The sequence below is a fragment of the Vigna umbellata genome, chromosome 2, assembly GCF_029865625.1.
Source record: "Vigna umbellata cultivar VRB3 chromosome 2, Vumbellata_1.0, whole genome shotgun sequence".
NCBI classification, from domain to species: Eukaryota; Viridiplantae; Streptophyta; class Magnoliopsida; order Fabales; family Fabaceae; genus Vigna; species Vigna umbellata.
Window position 1 is genome coordinate 17,415,012 of NC_142166.1, and position 16,139 is coordinate 17,431,150.

The 16,139-nt window shown below is 36.8% G+C and overlaps 1 protein-coding gene across 1 annotated transcript; it reads left to right on the plus strand.

The window, feature by feature from the left end:
• The first annotated feature begins 495 nt into the window (after positions 1–495).
• On the plus strand, positions 496–2,689 carry LOC124848351 (bidirectional sugar transporter SWEET12-like). Its single transcript, XM_047326005.2, has 6 exons — positions 496–664; positions 791–827; positions 944–1,154; positions 1,277–1,438; positions 1,767–1,886; positions 2,007–2,689. The coding sequence occupies exons 1-6, from the start codon at positions 625–627 to the stop codon at positions 2,343–2,345; spliced, it is 909 nt and encodes a 302-aa protein (XP_047181961.1). The 5' UTR covers positions 496–624; the 3' UTR covers positions 2,346–2,689.
• Positions 2,690–16,139: the final 13,450 nt, after the last annotated feature.

The window sequence follows — 16,139 nt, forward strand, 5'->3', positions numbered from 1 at the left end:
TAGAACGACACTGCACCAATACTTAATTATAATAATATATTGAGTTGGCAAAATCATCGTATTTTGTTATTTATCATTTACTACTTTAGTTATACAGATTCATCATTATCATTTCTCGTTTTAAGAACGATTCTGATGTCATATATATGAAGTGGTAATGATATATAATATTAATTTTCTATTGGTCGAATTTTAAAAATATTAAATAGCCTGTTACTAATTTTATTTGGAAAAAATAAATAAATAACTTCTCTTAGGAGTCTGTTGTTTTTAAAAACTTATTTATTTAAAAATAATGAGTTTTGAAACATAAAATAATAACCTTAAAAAATATAAAATATGCATTTTTTTTTTCTTTCACAAAAGCATCAAATTTTGTTTTTGCTTCTGTGTGGCTTTCAAAGCAATCATTCATAGTTTCATACTGTCCATGCAAAGTTTACATGTCCATCCATCGGCAAGAGCCTGCCACAACCTTATATATAGTGCCTCATTCTCCTCAATACTCGTGGCAGTTGAGACACAGAAATTGAGCTATAGCTACTTAGTTTCTTCTTTTCTCACCTTCCAATCTTCTCTCCCTACAGACAAGGGACGAAAAACCAAAGACCCAGATTCACGGCCATGTCTCACAGTCCTCTGACTTTTCTCTTTGGGGTACTAGGTATTTAACTACACAGAATTTTGACAATATTCATTCTCTTCTTATTCTGCACACACACACACACACACACCTATGAAGGTTACAGAAGATGTTACATCCTTCGTTTGTTTCTTGTAAATGTTGCAGGTAATGTTACGTCCTTCGTTTGTTTCTTGGCACCACTGTAAGTCTAAATGCATATTCAATCTACTTTTGATTCATATTTGAGTGACGTATTTAAACTATATAATAATATTCTAATATTTTACTGATCAAGATAAAAATAAACACATGTTGCAGACCGACATTTTATAGAGTTTGTAAGAAGAAATCAACAGAAGGGTTCCAATCAATTCCATATGTGGCTGCACTCTTCAGTGCAATGCTTTGGATCTTCTATGCCTATGTCAAGACTGGAGAAACGCTTCTTATCACCATCAATTCATTCGGTTGTGTGATAGAGACAATTTACCTTGCCATATTTATCACTTACTGTCCCAAGAAAGTTAGGGTAAATATACAATTAATACATCTTAGACTAGGATTACATATTATGGCTTTTCCCTTTTTGTATTCCTCATTAGTTATAGATATGGTTTTAAACATTATCTGAAATTGTTTCTGAACTTTCAGATGTCGACATTGAGGATGATTGTTTTGTTCAATTTTGGAGGATTTTGCACGATTGTCCTCCTAACCCACTTACTAGCAAAAGGGGCTGGCCGTGTCAAGCTTCTAGGATGGATTTGTGTGGTCTTCGCTACTAGTGTTTTTGCAGCACCTTTAAGCATTATTGTGAGTATATCACTTCAGCGTAGAACCTTCTTTTTTTTTCATTTAATCTCTTCACGTCACCTGTTATTAAATTAAGAATAAATTATCTAAGAATAAACTGTAAGACGCGCACTTTTATTTTATTACAAACTGTGTAGAAATTTGATTATGTTTACAGGAATAATTACTTCAAAATTCATAAACCTATGATTTGACTTCTACCCACATGCATAACAGTGAAAATATTAAATTAATTAGTCTCATGGTTGATATATTTTAATATATTTTTTTGTACATATCTAGACTAATCACTAATGCATGGTTCATTCATTTTGTTTTACATTTTCAGAGGGTGGTTATTCGGACCAAAAGCGTAGAGTTCCTTCCCTTCCCTCTTTCAATGCTCCTTCTGCTAAGCGCAATCATGTGGCTGTTATATGGTATTTCGTTGAAGGATATCTATGTGACGGTAAGTGTGTTCACGTTCATGTTCATGCACGAGCTAGCCATTGTGTGTTTGCTATTTTGTCTTTTAGGATAATGCATATGCACACATATGACACTGTCTTCTGGTTTTTTCTTGGAACAGTTGCCGAACGTTGTGGGGTTAACATTTGGAGTCCTTCAGATCGTGCTCTACGCAATGTACAGAAACAACAAGACCGTAAAGGACGAGAAGCTACCAGAACACAAAGGAGATATCGACAACAATGAAAACGCTGCTCCAACTGTGTCAGGTGAGACCCAAGAACAAGTGAACACTGACGCTGGAGATATAGAGATTGGAGAGAAGAAGGAAGAAAAGAAGGAAGAGAAGAAGGAAGACACAGTAGCTGAGGAGAAGCGTGACAAAACATGTCTCAGCAACAACAATAATAACAACGAAAACAACAAGAAAACAGAGGAGAAGGAGAGTGGCGAAGTTTGATGGAAGATCAGTGTTGTTGCCTTAATCTCATCTCTCTGTTTTACGTGTAAACTTAGAAAATGGTAAAAAAAGGGGCGGAGACGGTGTAGATATCGACGCCTATTTCTTTCTCCCTACAGTTATATTTAACTTATTTGGTTCACTATTTATGTAATTTCTGTTGTCTTTACTCAAGCGAATTAATTGTGCCCCCAAATATAGGGAACTTCATAGAGTTCATGTTACTATTATATAGTCCATAGTTGTAAAAGCTTTTCCAAAAACCTTTCATACTCGGGGGCTGATTCAGTGTGCATGAAGACTATCCGATCATGTAATGAGTAAGTTTTATGTGTTGCAGTTAATTTTTGTTTTGGTAAGAAGAATTTTGTGAAAAAAATAAAATGTATAGCAATCATATAAAACAGTTTTGTACTGTTATTTAATTATAAATTATTATATGATAAATTTACTAATTATTATAACGAAATGGTAAACAAATTTCTCAATAGTTTCTAATTGATTAACCAGATAAAAGCTTTGGTGTCTTAAATTACGATAAAGATGTGGGGACAGAATTTTAGCAAACTCGAAAGAGACGGAAACCACTCGAACGACCCATCGAGAAAATGTGGAATCAAAGCAAAATTATTGTCTTTTGCTTTCTTCTAACTTAGACCTTTGTGTTCCCAGAGTCATTTGTTAATTATGTTGTTCACCAGAAATAAACAATAATAGAAGTTACTTGATACAAGATTTAGTTCCAAGCACGATATGGTTATTTTACCTTTAAATTTCCATGAAAGTGGGCATATTTAGTTGATAAAGATCTCCGTTTAAGGATGTGTAGTTTTCCAAGATAGTAACCAGATAACGGCAAGGATTTGATACGAATATCTAGAGTCATGAGTTATGGTGTGGGAATGTCAGAATTTGCCATGGTTTTCACCTATTTGTTTTATTACAAAAAAAAATTCTTTGAAAAACTATTATATATATATATATATATATATATATATATATATATATATATATATATATATATTATTTATTTATTTATTCGAAAAGTATGAGTGAGGATTTAGTTATTCGAAGAGTAACTAATTACTATCAATTTTAATTGTCTAAATTAATTTATATTTTTTAAAAATATTTAAGGAAGGAGACTTTTTATTTTATTTTATTTTAGTGTATACTCGGATACATGATAAATGATTTTGAAAATATTATAATTTAAAAAATATAATTAAATATAAATAGAAACATAAAATATATAAAAAAATATAAAATGTTATATATTATTTAAAGAAGTTTTGATTCTATGATAATAATTTCTAGTGATTATTATTTTAGTAACTATTACATGTTGATGATGGTGACGAAGAGATAAGTAATCATAATTATCCATGTATTATTTATATATTATTTGTATTGTATACAGTCACATTAGTATTGGTTTCATCTTAGGACAATATAGTGCATAACACATTATAAGTACTTGTATCCAAACATACCCATTGACTACCATTAAGCAGTCTAGTCAAATATATGTCCGTTTACCAAAACTAATGGTGTACTGCCTATTCTGAAATTTAGTCAAATATGATTAAACACTTACTCAGTCAAGCCAAATGAGCCACTAGGCTCAAGCCCAGGCCTATCCAAGTAAGGGCTCATGAGTATTAAATTATACTATAAATATCACAATGATCGAGGTAACTTATTTATCCTTGTATTAATTACACTTTGAGTTTTTACTAATGTTTAAGGATGACTTGAGCATCAAAGTATCTTGTGTAGGCACAAACCTCATTCACCATACAAAGGATGAGTATCAAGAAAGAGAAGGACAAGTACTTTGGAGACTAAATGTTGAAGAAGTTCGTAGAGTTAGTCTTTACAAGCTACCTCTACGACTTTATAAGAATAATTGATACCCATCATGGAACCGAGTAGTATTTTGTAAAGAGAAGTTCAGTTAATGAGGAAAGCAAAAATTATGGTGCCACAAAAAGCAGAGTGGTCAGGGAGAGAAGTAGGACCCTACTCGGTTGATATAGCTGCGATCCTGAAAGCTCAAGTGGAAATGCAGTAGAAGTTTGCATATTTTAAGAAGAAAGGTGTAGAAGGGGTGGTCCTGGTGCCACTAAAGGCTTTAGCCTTGAGAAAACATCTTATGTAACGCCCTAAAATTTAGGGTGTCACAAGTGGTTACAAAAACCAATAAAATTTCAAACTTTTATCATAGTGCGAACACGTACTTTTCAAGAACCTCAATAATTAAACTGCATAATTATTTCAAAACGTAATAGTTCCAAAATCCTTATCCAATTACACTATTCAAAAATAATGAAAATAACGAAGGAAATAAAGAAGTCCAATTACATTGTCTCAAAGTTCAACATAATAACTTTAAAAGAAAATCCCAATTAGTTTGTTCCCCGTCATCTCTCGAATCTATCATCTCTCACCAACATCTACAACATCATTTGCTCATGTATAACACATTATACGATCATTGCCGATAAATTCATATACAAACACACAACACAAACATGTATGGGGTAAACTACCATTAAAACAATCATAATAAAAAGATATAAACACATTGATTATATCAACCATAAACAATCACCCCATACATAGTAGTAATGACAATAAGATTCTTAATCCTCTATTATCAACAATTCAATCATAATGAATTACTCAATCCCTGATCCCACTAGTAAAATATTTGCTTTTAAACTCGCACAATATGCCTCATTTTACACCAAACCGCTGCCTAAAACAACGCGGTGGCAGATTAGTAATTAAGGCCACCTTATAGGCCTCGGTTGCATGCAGAACCGAAGCATAACGGAGCTACCACCTCGGCTGCATGCAGAACAGGTGCCTTAAAACCCCCTACCCGCCATACTTTTGGACTAATAACTTTATGAAAAGGTAATACTACCTCGGTTTCATGAAGAACCAAGGCATAAAGCCTCTGCCACACTTGCAACACTGAATCCGCCAGACTTTTGGGCTGACAAAAGGTGATACTACCTTGGTTTCGCATAGAACCGAGGCATAAAGCCTTTGCCACCTCTGCTCTGTATGACCTTTTGAAGACTTTTTTAAGCTTCTATTCGTTTTGTCCAAGAGCTACGACCTCGATTTCTTTAGGCCTGGTGTCAAAAGCGTGTTCGGCTTCGGTTGCGTTTCTAACCGAGGCATATAATGTGCTATTGCTTCGGGTGTTTTAGACAACCGAGGTAGTATCGTTTATTAAGTTCAAAAAATTTAAGCTCATTTCCTTTCTTCTCGTGTTGCTGCTTCTGCTTCTTCTTCTTTCTTTCTCTTCGTATGATATAACGTTCTTCTTCGTTGCTTCTTTGTTGGTTCTTCGCGCTGTTGGTTCGTCTTTGCCCCCACCACTGTTGTTCTCCCCAAGGGCTGCCTCCACCATCGTCGCCGCCGTGAGCCGCCTCTGTCGTTGCTGCTTCGCTGATTTGTTCACTTTTTGGTGATGTCGTCGTCATTCTCACCCCGTTCTCACCTTCGTAGTCGTTTCTGTCGTCGCCCCCACTGTCATTGTCGTTGGTGTTGCCATCACGGTAAGTTTTTTAAACCATCTTTATCTTATCTTTGATATTTGAGTTGGAATATTGGTTGAAACCCTCTGCTCTCTACGTTTTGCTTCATGTTTTATTTTGTGTGTGATTGTAAAGTCTTGAGTTCTTGTTTCTAAACTCAAGCAAGTGACAGTGGCGTGTCTCTGCTCTTTACGTTTTGAGTTTTATTTAAATTCTTAAGTGATATAAAGGTTAAAAAATAAATTTTGATATAATGATAAAATAAAAATTTAGAAATTAAATTGAGTACTAGAAGGAGAGTTGTCAACGTGGCGAGAGTAGAAAGGTGGAGAGGGGCGGTGCATGGTTGTAGCTCCCGTTAAAACATGTGTTGAAAGGAAGAGGATTGCAAAATGAAAAGCAATGACTAGACCAGAGATCAACGACAACTATTCAAGCAATGACTAAAGTTCTTTATGTTCTTAGCTTGATAAATAATTTTTATTAACTATAAACAAGTTGACGTAGTCCAATGACATATATAATCCAAAAGCATGTTCTTATTGCACAATTTTACAAGGGAAATTAATCCACTAAGAGTAGCATAATCATATACATATTACAATCATTATATGTAAACAATAAGGACCATCCTAGAAAGAGATGTATACTTGAATGCTTAATGATCAATTTGCATAACACTGCTTTCTCACCTAACTCTTAGATTTAGAAAGTTTGGTAACCTTGTGAAATTTATCCAATATATAAATTTAAAAATTGATAATCATTCATGTTGTCTTTTACCAAATTTAAAACATTATAAGTGAACTTAGATCTTACTTTCTTTACTAATGTAAGACCTGTTACTTTAGATTTAAATCCTACGAAAAATACTAAAACATAAAAAATACAAAGATAGAGATAATACTAAGAGTTCTTTTTATAGATCCTACTATCGATTTAGGAGTAATATATACAACACCCATGGCGAACTCAATGATTCAAAACATATTCCTTAGAATTTTTCAAAAAAACACCAGTTAAAAAATTTACTAAACTAGTCATCTTTTCTTTCACATATTTATCCTTGTCAAAAATAAAAAATAAAAATATCAAGTATATGACTATATTACAAAAACACAATAGATTGATATATTTATTTATGTTTTATTGGGACAATTTATGTAAAGGAAATTTGTTGGATTAGATATTGTTTGTTTGAATATATTGCATGTTGTATATGTAATTATTTGTTTGCTTGAATATATATTGTTGTTAACAATTAGCCTTAGTTTCCCGCTTGAGATTCAATACAAAAATTATTTACTATCTCCAGATTTTTTGAACAAACGTACTTTTTACAAATGAAAATAGAGATAGTAATAATAATTTACAAGTATTGAATCTTGAATTGTCCAATTGGACAGTTTAAGAAGAGTAAACTTTTTCATAGTTTATTACAACATATCAATTTTAATATACATGTCTTAAATTTTATGAAAATTTGTCGTTGTGTTTTGTATTGATCTTCGAGTGCATATTTGATTGTGATTTATAATCACTTTCATGTCGTGTAACCTGAAGACCAATGCGAAATGCTGGCAAAATTTCGTGAAATTTAAGATATGTTGTTTAAAATTGATATGTTTAATAAACTAAAAAAAAGTGAATCTTCTTGAATGGGATAGGGTGACACCTTGAATACAAACACGATCAAAGTGATCATTCAAGATTATTGAAATTGTGTAAACAATTTCAGTAAACATGCATACGGATCGAGGGTGGATTAATTTACCACGCATCAGCACTGAGTACGAGAGAGGGGTAGAAGAAATAGAGTTTGCGCAACGTAATACGAGTACAAGTGGTGATGATGAAGTCAAGTTCAGATGTCCCTGTTTGAACTGTTTGAATGGGAGGAAGTTGAACGTAACTGATATTAGGGAACATCTTATCTATGATGGTTTCATACAAAGTTATACAACATGGATATGGCACGACGAATTAACAGACTTTCCAACTGTCTCTCCAACTGAAAATGTATATGATTCCACCATGGATAAGGAAGATCGACCAGAAGAAGACAACTTAGAGGACATGATCCGCGATGCTGGCGTAGAAGCTTGTGCCCAAGCGCATGTGTATGAAACGATGTCCACTGATGCGGAGACTCCTTTGTATGCTCGTTCAACTAAGTTCACACGGTTGTCAACGGTGTTAAGGCTCATGAATTTAAAGGTGACCAATGGATGGACTGATAAGAGTTTTACAGAATTGTTGTCGTTGTTGAATGAAATGCTGCCAGATGGAAATACATTACCCACCCGTAATTATGATGCAAAAAAATTTCTTTGTCCGATGGGTATGGAGTATAAACGGATACATGCATGTCCGAATGATTGCATATTATATAGGAATGAGAATAAAGTTTTGATAAAGTGTCCAAAATGTGGGTTATCACGATACAAGTCAAAACACAACGGTGAAGATAGTGGTCACACAGAAAAGAATGGTTCTGCTTTGAAAGTAGTTTGGTACCTTCCACTCGTGGCCAGACTTAAGCGTTTGTTCGCGAATCCCAAAGACGCTAAAAACCTAAGATGGCATGCAGATGAGAGAACAACTGATGGGTTACTTCGTCATCCAGCTGATTCAAAGCAATGAAAAAATATTGATCAAGAATTCCCCCAATTTGGTGAAGAATGTAGAAATCTTAGGTTTGGCTTAGCTACTGATGGAATGAAACCATTTGGTAATTTAAGTACCAATCACAGTTGTTGGTTCGTTATACTAATAATTTACAACTTATCTCCTGGATTATGCATGAAAAGAAAGTACATGATGTTGTCAATGTTGATATCTGGTCCAAAGCAGCTTGGAAATGACATCGATGTTTATCTCAGGCCACTAATTGAAGACTTGAAGTTGTTGTGGGTTGATGGGGTTAAACTTTAACCATTGATGTCGTCACTAACATCTCAAACCTAGACCATTGGTCTATCCACTCGTTAGTACATATATTAATTACCTACTATAACCATTATAGTAATACCACTATCAACATAGCATAACCAGGAGCATCTTCTATACCATGATCATCATCATAGATATATCACCATCATGAATATCCCAATCATGACCAACACCATGAGCATCACCAAACCATGAACTTCATCATAACAAGACTCAGTCATACTCTTGTACCCTACCTCACCCACTTGTAGCCTCTCCTACAGGCATACTCGAGTCATCCTTCTTTTGGCTTTGGACCTATTCCCCTATCACACAAGGCGAAATACCTATCCCCCCACCAAAGAAGACTCAACACTCGATTATCATTCTCTTTTCAACAACTATTTACCAAAGACAACATCTCTCTTCTTTCAACAACAAATGCTAAAGAGAGTCACTCTCTTTTCAACACCCAATGCCAAGGGAAGTCATTATCCGTAGATAGTCTCAGGATTTACTAGGTACAACAAGTAGACTAATCTTTCATGTCTTATGTGTAACGCCTCAAATTCTAGGGTGCCACAGGTTTACAAAAATCGAATATTTATAAACTTTCTTATAGCGCGGAAACATATTTTTCAAAAATCTTAACTTTTAAACATGCATAATTTATTCAAAACATAGTAGCTCCAAAAGCCTTATTCAATTACATTATTCCAAAAATAATTAAAATGCCTAAGGAAATAAAACAACTAAATCTACATTGTTTCAAAAGTCTATACCAAAAGAACTTTCTAAAGAAACCCAAATTTTCCCCCATCATCTCACGAATCTATCATGCCTTTCGAACATATGCAATATCATATGCTCACGTATAATACATTATACAATCATCACTAGTAAATATCATTGACAAACACAAACATGTATGGGGTAAGCTACCGGTAAAACACTCATAATAACAAGGTATAAACATACTGATTATATCAACAATAATCAAGCACCCCATACATACTACTAATAACAATAGGATTCATAATCCTCTAACATAAACAATTCAACCTTAATTAATTACTCAATCCTCGATCCCCGATCCTTGAACTTCGATCCTTGATCTTGATCTCTAATCTTGATGTCATCACTAACATCTCACACATAGACCCTTGGTCTATCCATTCACTAACACCTATGCTACAACTTACTATACCATTATAGTAACACCACTGTCAACACTCAATTTTGTCCGGGTTGTAAAAAATGTGTTTTTATTGGTTTTTTTATTATTTTCCTTTTATTTTATTTTACCTTTTTGTTTTATTCTATTTTAATGTATTTAGATCTTTGCTTTTAATTCAATTTCTATTTTATTTCTTATATTCATTTTTGTTTTAATAGAGTTAATTAATCAAAATAATTGAAAAATTGAAAAATAAAATTAAAATTAAAAATAAAGTAAAAAAATAAAATAAAATTGAAATAAAAAATAAGAAAATAAAAAACGTGGAGGAGGTGGGGTATGTGAGGCGTGTCTGGGGTGAGGGAGACCAGGTGGTTAGGAGGAATATTTCAAAGATTTTTGGAAGGAGAAAAGGAGGGGACAGAGTGAGAGTTTTCAGATTCTGATTTTTGGGAGTGGAAAGGAGGAGAACACACACACGGTAACCTTCATCTTGGATCATCATCCAGATTCATCATTGGCACCGGCAGAGAAAGAGAAGGGCCATAGGAGGTCACCGGATACAAGCAGTTAGCAACAGCCGTAGAGCTCCGAGAGGTAAGCCTCTTGCTCACCTGTGTGATCATGTATGCTTACTGTATAACTGCCTTTTATGCCTATTCCATTTTGCTTATGCTACAGTGAGTCTGCCACATTCCTCATTTTAGAATCTTATAGCATTCGTTCATCCTTTTCCTCTAAGCATCAATCTCCATCCCTTCTTGACACTGAACCTCCAACACCCTTCATCCATATTCACCCACTGCCACAAGTCATATTAACACCCACGGCCAACATCTATCATCTTCGTCCCTTCCCTCTTCGTTTTCACCTCCAACATTTGATCTCAAGCACACTGACACAATTCCCTTTATGCTCGCCACCCCATCTTCATCCTTACCTCCCAGCCAACATCCATCTCGTCTTCCCCACGGGATACCACCTCCAGCATCATCACCGTGAAATCCCCAGCACCACCATTCACCATCACAAAACCCCTTCTTCTCCTCTCTTCTCCCATCCTCGGAACCCAATCATCCTTCCCCCACTCACAACACAGTCATCAACAAAACCCATTCGTCTCAACTCTCAACCCAACTCCAACCCTCAAGATTTCCTACGCAAAGTTTTGATATAGCCATGGGAGAGTTTGAGTCTGTGGAGCGTGCCGCTAAGGTGGCGGCGGCAGCAGCGGAGAAGAGAAGGAGGGAGTTAGAGGAGCGAGGGCTTGGCGCGGCAACTGGCAGGATCTAAGGCAGCCATCGGCGCACTGGCGGCGGCCGGTCTTGGCGGAAGTGGTGGCGCACGTGTAGAGCAAGCAAACCTCTCCTTGGGTTGCCGTTTTCGAACGGAGAAGAGGGAGAGAAGGTGGTGGCGCCGCGGCCGGCAGTGGATCCGGTAGCGTTCGGTGTCGCCGACGAGGCTATGGGATGAAGTGGGTGCTTGAGTGGTGGAGCGAGTATGTGAGGGAGAGAATTGGATCTTGGATGTTGAGTGCAAGTGATAAAATGAGAGGAAGGAAGAAGAACCCCTAATGAGTTTCTGAGTAAAGAAGCTTTGGGCCTAGGCCAAGAATTACGTAGCGCACCCCCATTGCCCACTCGCACCCCTGTTCCGTTTTGGGCTTCAGCCCATTCTGTTTCTGCAAACAAAAAAATAAAAGAAGAATTGGGCCTGAGCATACTATTTCGGGATGCACCTCCAGTTTCATCCTTACACCCCTGACAGATACAAAGTTGGAGAAGAAAGGTTTTGGCCCAAATTAAAGAGCTTCAATTTTACTCCGCACCTCTGGCTTTTATCTCTGCACCCCTATTCTTGTTGGGTTGTTTCTCTTGCTTTATTTTTATGCTTTTGTTTCTTTATTTTTATTATTATTTGTTTGGTTATTAGTTTTTACTGTATGTAACCCCTTGAATGATAACCCCCACTCCTATATATGGTGTTTTATTTTTATTTATTTATTGGGCTTGGTTTATTTGCTGCACTCTAAACACAAAAAAAAGGGGGGGGGGAATATATATAAAAAGAATTTACAAAAAAATATATGTTTTAAAGGTTAAGCACACGTGTGACCGCTCGCGTCGTCCTTGTGCTAAAAACCTTTTCTTCTTTTTTAAATAAAATTACAAAAAATATACGTTTTAAAGGTTAAGCACACGTGTGACCGCTCGCGTCGTCCTTGTGCTAAAAACCTTTTCTTCTTTCTTAAATAAATTTACAAAAATATGTTTTAAAGGTCGAACACTCGTGAGATCATCCGCATCGTCCTTGTGTTCAATACCTTTTTCTCTTATAATTAAATAATGATATAAGTACTCGTGTGATCGTCCGCATCAGCCTAGTACTTAATATCTTCAATCTAAAAATTAAATAATGGTATGGGTGCTCGTGTGATCGTCTGCATCAGCCTAGCACTCAATACTCTTAAGTCTTCCTAAATAAGTAGATAACGATATGAGTGCTCGTGTGATCGTTCGCATCGTCCTAGTGCTTAATATCGTTATTTCTCTTTTAAAAAATAATTAAAAAATTTAAATACCATTCTAAAGGTATGAGTACTCGTGTGACCGTTCGCATCGGCCTAGTACTCATTACCTTCTTTTTCTCGAAAATGTCAAAAAAAAAACAAATATATAAAATCTTCAAAAGCTAAAAACATCAACACTTTCAAACAAACAAACAATCTTTCAACCAGAACTACGTGATCCTTGATTCTCCATCAAAAGTGGAGATACGTAGGAGCAAGGCTAGTCCTTGACAGGTTCACTTCCCAAAATCCAAAATCATTTCAAAACAAATTTTCAATCAATTTCCAAACAAATTTCTCAAACAGCTTTAAAAGAACTATGTAACCCTGATTTCTCATATTGAATGAGAATACGTAGGAGCAAGGTCAATCCTTGTCGGGCCCAAAAAACTAAAAAATATATTTTGTTTATTTAGAATTTTATTTTAGGGGATAGTTAAACATTTTGAAAGCCATGTCATATTCGTGCATGTAGTTAAAGGTACTGCCTTAGGGCAGGCGTTGTAGGGTTCTAACACCTTCCCTACGCGTAACCGACTCCCGAACCCAGAATCTGGTTCTTGTAGACCATGCCTTATCCTTTTATGGTTTTTCCGTAGTTTTCCAGAATAAACTATGGTGGCGACTCCAAAATCTCTTTTCAAAACCCGTTTCTTTTTGGATCGTTGTCCCGTCGCGATTCCGGTTGCGACAGATGGCGACTCCGCTGGGGATGTCTAGAGAGTCGAGCCATTTAATTAGATGCGCGAATTCGATGTGGTTTTGCTTATGTGTTTTTTCTTTCCCTTTTCTTTATATATGCTTGATATTTGGAATAACTGCAATAACTGTGGAATATTGAACCCTAGGGTAGACAATATGTTTATATCTGCTTGGGGAATTTTTCTGGTTGTTTTGCAGGTGAGGGTTTGGATGCGCATGATGTTCTCCCTTCACACACACACACTTTCGGCATATCATGAGTGGGGCCCTATACCCGGGTCTGAGCATAACTTAGAATTAGAGTAGTTGTGTAGCGGTGTCACTCTGGGATGTACTTCCTGTTTGGCTATCGTGAGAACTCCAGCTAGAGTCTGTTCTCTTCATATGTGTTTCCACACCTAGTTGATTACTCGACTGTTGTGGAAATGCTATGAAGGGGGCCATAGCACTAGTAACCTTTGACCTTTAGGTTCAGGTAACCATCCTTGTGAGATTGCATATACTTGACCTTGAACTCAAAGCAGTGAACCTTTGGTAGGGCACGATGGGAGGAATATGTACTTCTGTAACCCTCACACTGTTCATTTTTTTTTAATAATGATATTACATTTCATACCATGCATGTGCTTTGTTTCGTCATGTTGTTTTATTATCATGCATCATATTCATACATCATTTAGTAACATGTTAATTTTAAAGGAAATCACAGGTACCTACTTGACTTCATACGAGATGGATGTTAACACAAGATCCGATGCTACACGGCACACCGACTCTTCCGATTTAAGAAAGAAGTATAGTCTAAAGACCCATGTTGGAAATTTGACCGGGCTGATAAACTTGGGCAAAAGGCTTAAGACTATAAAGAGAGAAACCTTTCAGAGAAGATATGGAAATTTGTTGAATTTAATGGAGGTTGAAGTACAAATACCCGCTATCACAGCCTTGGCACAATATTATGATTCTCCGCTTCGATGTTTCACATTTCAAGACTTTCAGTTGGCGCCAACTATAGAGGAGTTCGAGCATATCTTGGGTTTGCCACTGGAGGGCACCAATCCCTATCAATATTTAGAGCATCATGCCTCTATACCCACCATTGCTGCCATCATGAAACTACATCCCAAGGAGCTTGAAGACAGGATGATGATGAGGAATCAATTGCATGGGTTATCACAGGGATATCTAGAGCAGTATTTACATCACCTGGCTGATAAAGAGGATTGGGAAACTTTCATGGATGTATTAGCCCTCACCATATATGGCATTGTCTTGTTTCCCAAAATAGAAAAATTCGTGGATTGCACCGCAATAGACGTCTTCGTGGCGAGTAAAACCAAATCAGAGAATCCTGTAACAGTAGTTCTTGCAGATGTTTATGGGACCTTGAGTTTTTGCCAGGAGAGAAAGGGAAAGAAGATTCTGTGTTGTTTACCGGCGTTGTATACATGGATGACATCGCGCGTGTTTAAGGAGATGGTCGACGTCAAGAGTCTATCGGAGACTTTGTCACACCAAGGGCTTACAGGTGAGGGAGGAAACGATTGGGCCCGATTCCTTGCTGGCTTGAGCGAAAGAAGTATAAAATGGCGCCTTCCTTGGCTCGGAAATAAACTGGCTATACAGCATTGTGGTAGTTTTCCTAATGTGCCTCTCATAGGTGCCCGGTACTGTATCAATTACAACCCCCTTTTGGTGCAAAGACAATTCGGGTATCCCATGAAAGGGGCACCTTCATCAGATTACCTTGCTACCCTATTCATTTATTACGAAGACGGGCATTTCATCGAACTGTTAAGAAAGGTTAAAAGCGCCTGGGAAAATGTTGTTCGAGCAGAGAAGGACTTGAGGGATGGAGTAGTGGATAGCAGGGTTAGTTATCACACCTGGATTCTGGAGAGAGTGAAAGTAGTCAAGTTGCCTTTCAAGCCAATCAAGGACCAATCAGCTAGCGAAGGACCATCCCTAGCCCCAGAAAGTGAAGAGGTGCAACAATTGAAGGTTGAGATGGAGAAATTGAAGGTGAGGAATGCTAGGTTGGAAAACGAATTACAAAGGGCGCGTAATGATCTTGTGGATATGAGAAATGATAATGAAGAAAAGTCGCGGGCTTATGAAAACATTGTCAAAAGCCAGAAGGCTGAGAGGGATTATACATTTCGAGTGAAAAAGGATCTAGCGGCCGCGAGTAAAGAATTATCCATGAGGGTAAATGAGAAGAAGGTGGCTTTAGAAGAGGGCAGGCAGTGGAAACAACTCTATGAGGAAGTCAAGAGGGATAAAAGGGAAGCCCTAAAAAGATTAAGAGAAGCGCAGGTCCAAGTACAAGAAGCGGGGCATCAAATGAAGGAGATGACTACATCATTTGAGGCAGAGTTGAATCAGGAGCAATGGAAGTTGGCGGAGGCCGAAAAGGAGTACCGGGCCATGTTAAAGCAAATGGAGGATTACATCGAGGAGCAGGAGGAGCGATGGAGGTCGATGGAATTTGAAGAAAGGCATCAGGCCTTGATAAAGCGAATGAAAGAGCACATCGCAGAGCAAGAAATGGCTGTAAAGCACTAGAAGGAAAGCTTCTCTCAGTTGGCTGCTTTGGCAAATGGGGCAATTGAAGACATCCCCAGGATGGTGTCGAATGCTGAAGCACGTACTCATTTTCGTAACTCACCAGCGGAAATAGAATTGTTTATTAATCATTGTAAATGGTTGGTGGGAGAGATGAAATCTTTCATTGCCCGGGCGCGGGATTGATGTACATCAGAATTGCGTGTTTTGTTCCTTAGACGATGTAATGGATCAAATTTTCTTTAAATGAAAGATAAGGGATGTTTGTTTGGTATCGGCTTGTGTTAATTTTCTAT

Excerpts from the sequence above, each read along its gene's own strand:
- LOC124848351 (XM_047326005.2), top strand. The coding sequence starts at position 625 with ATGTCTCACAGTCCTCTGACTTTTCTCTTTGGGGTACTAG. Across the intron at positions 665-790 it reads TTTTCTCTTTGGGGTACTAG|GTAATGTTACGTCCTTCGTT; the intron begins GTATTTAACTAC and ends TAAATGTTGCAG. Across the intron at positions 1,439-1,766 it reads CAGCACCTTTAAGCATTATT|AGGGTGGTTATTCGGACCAA; the intron begins GTGAGTATATCA and ends TTACATTTTCAG.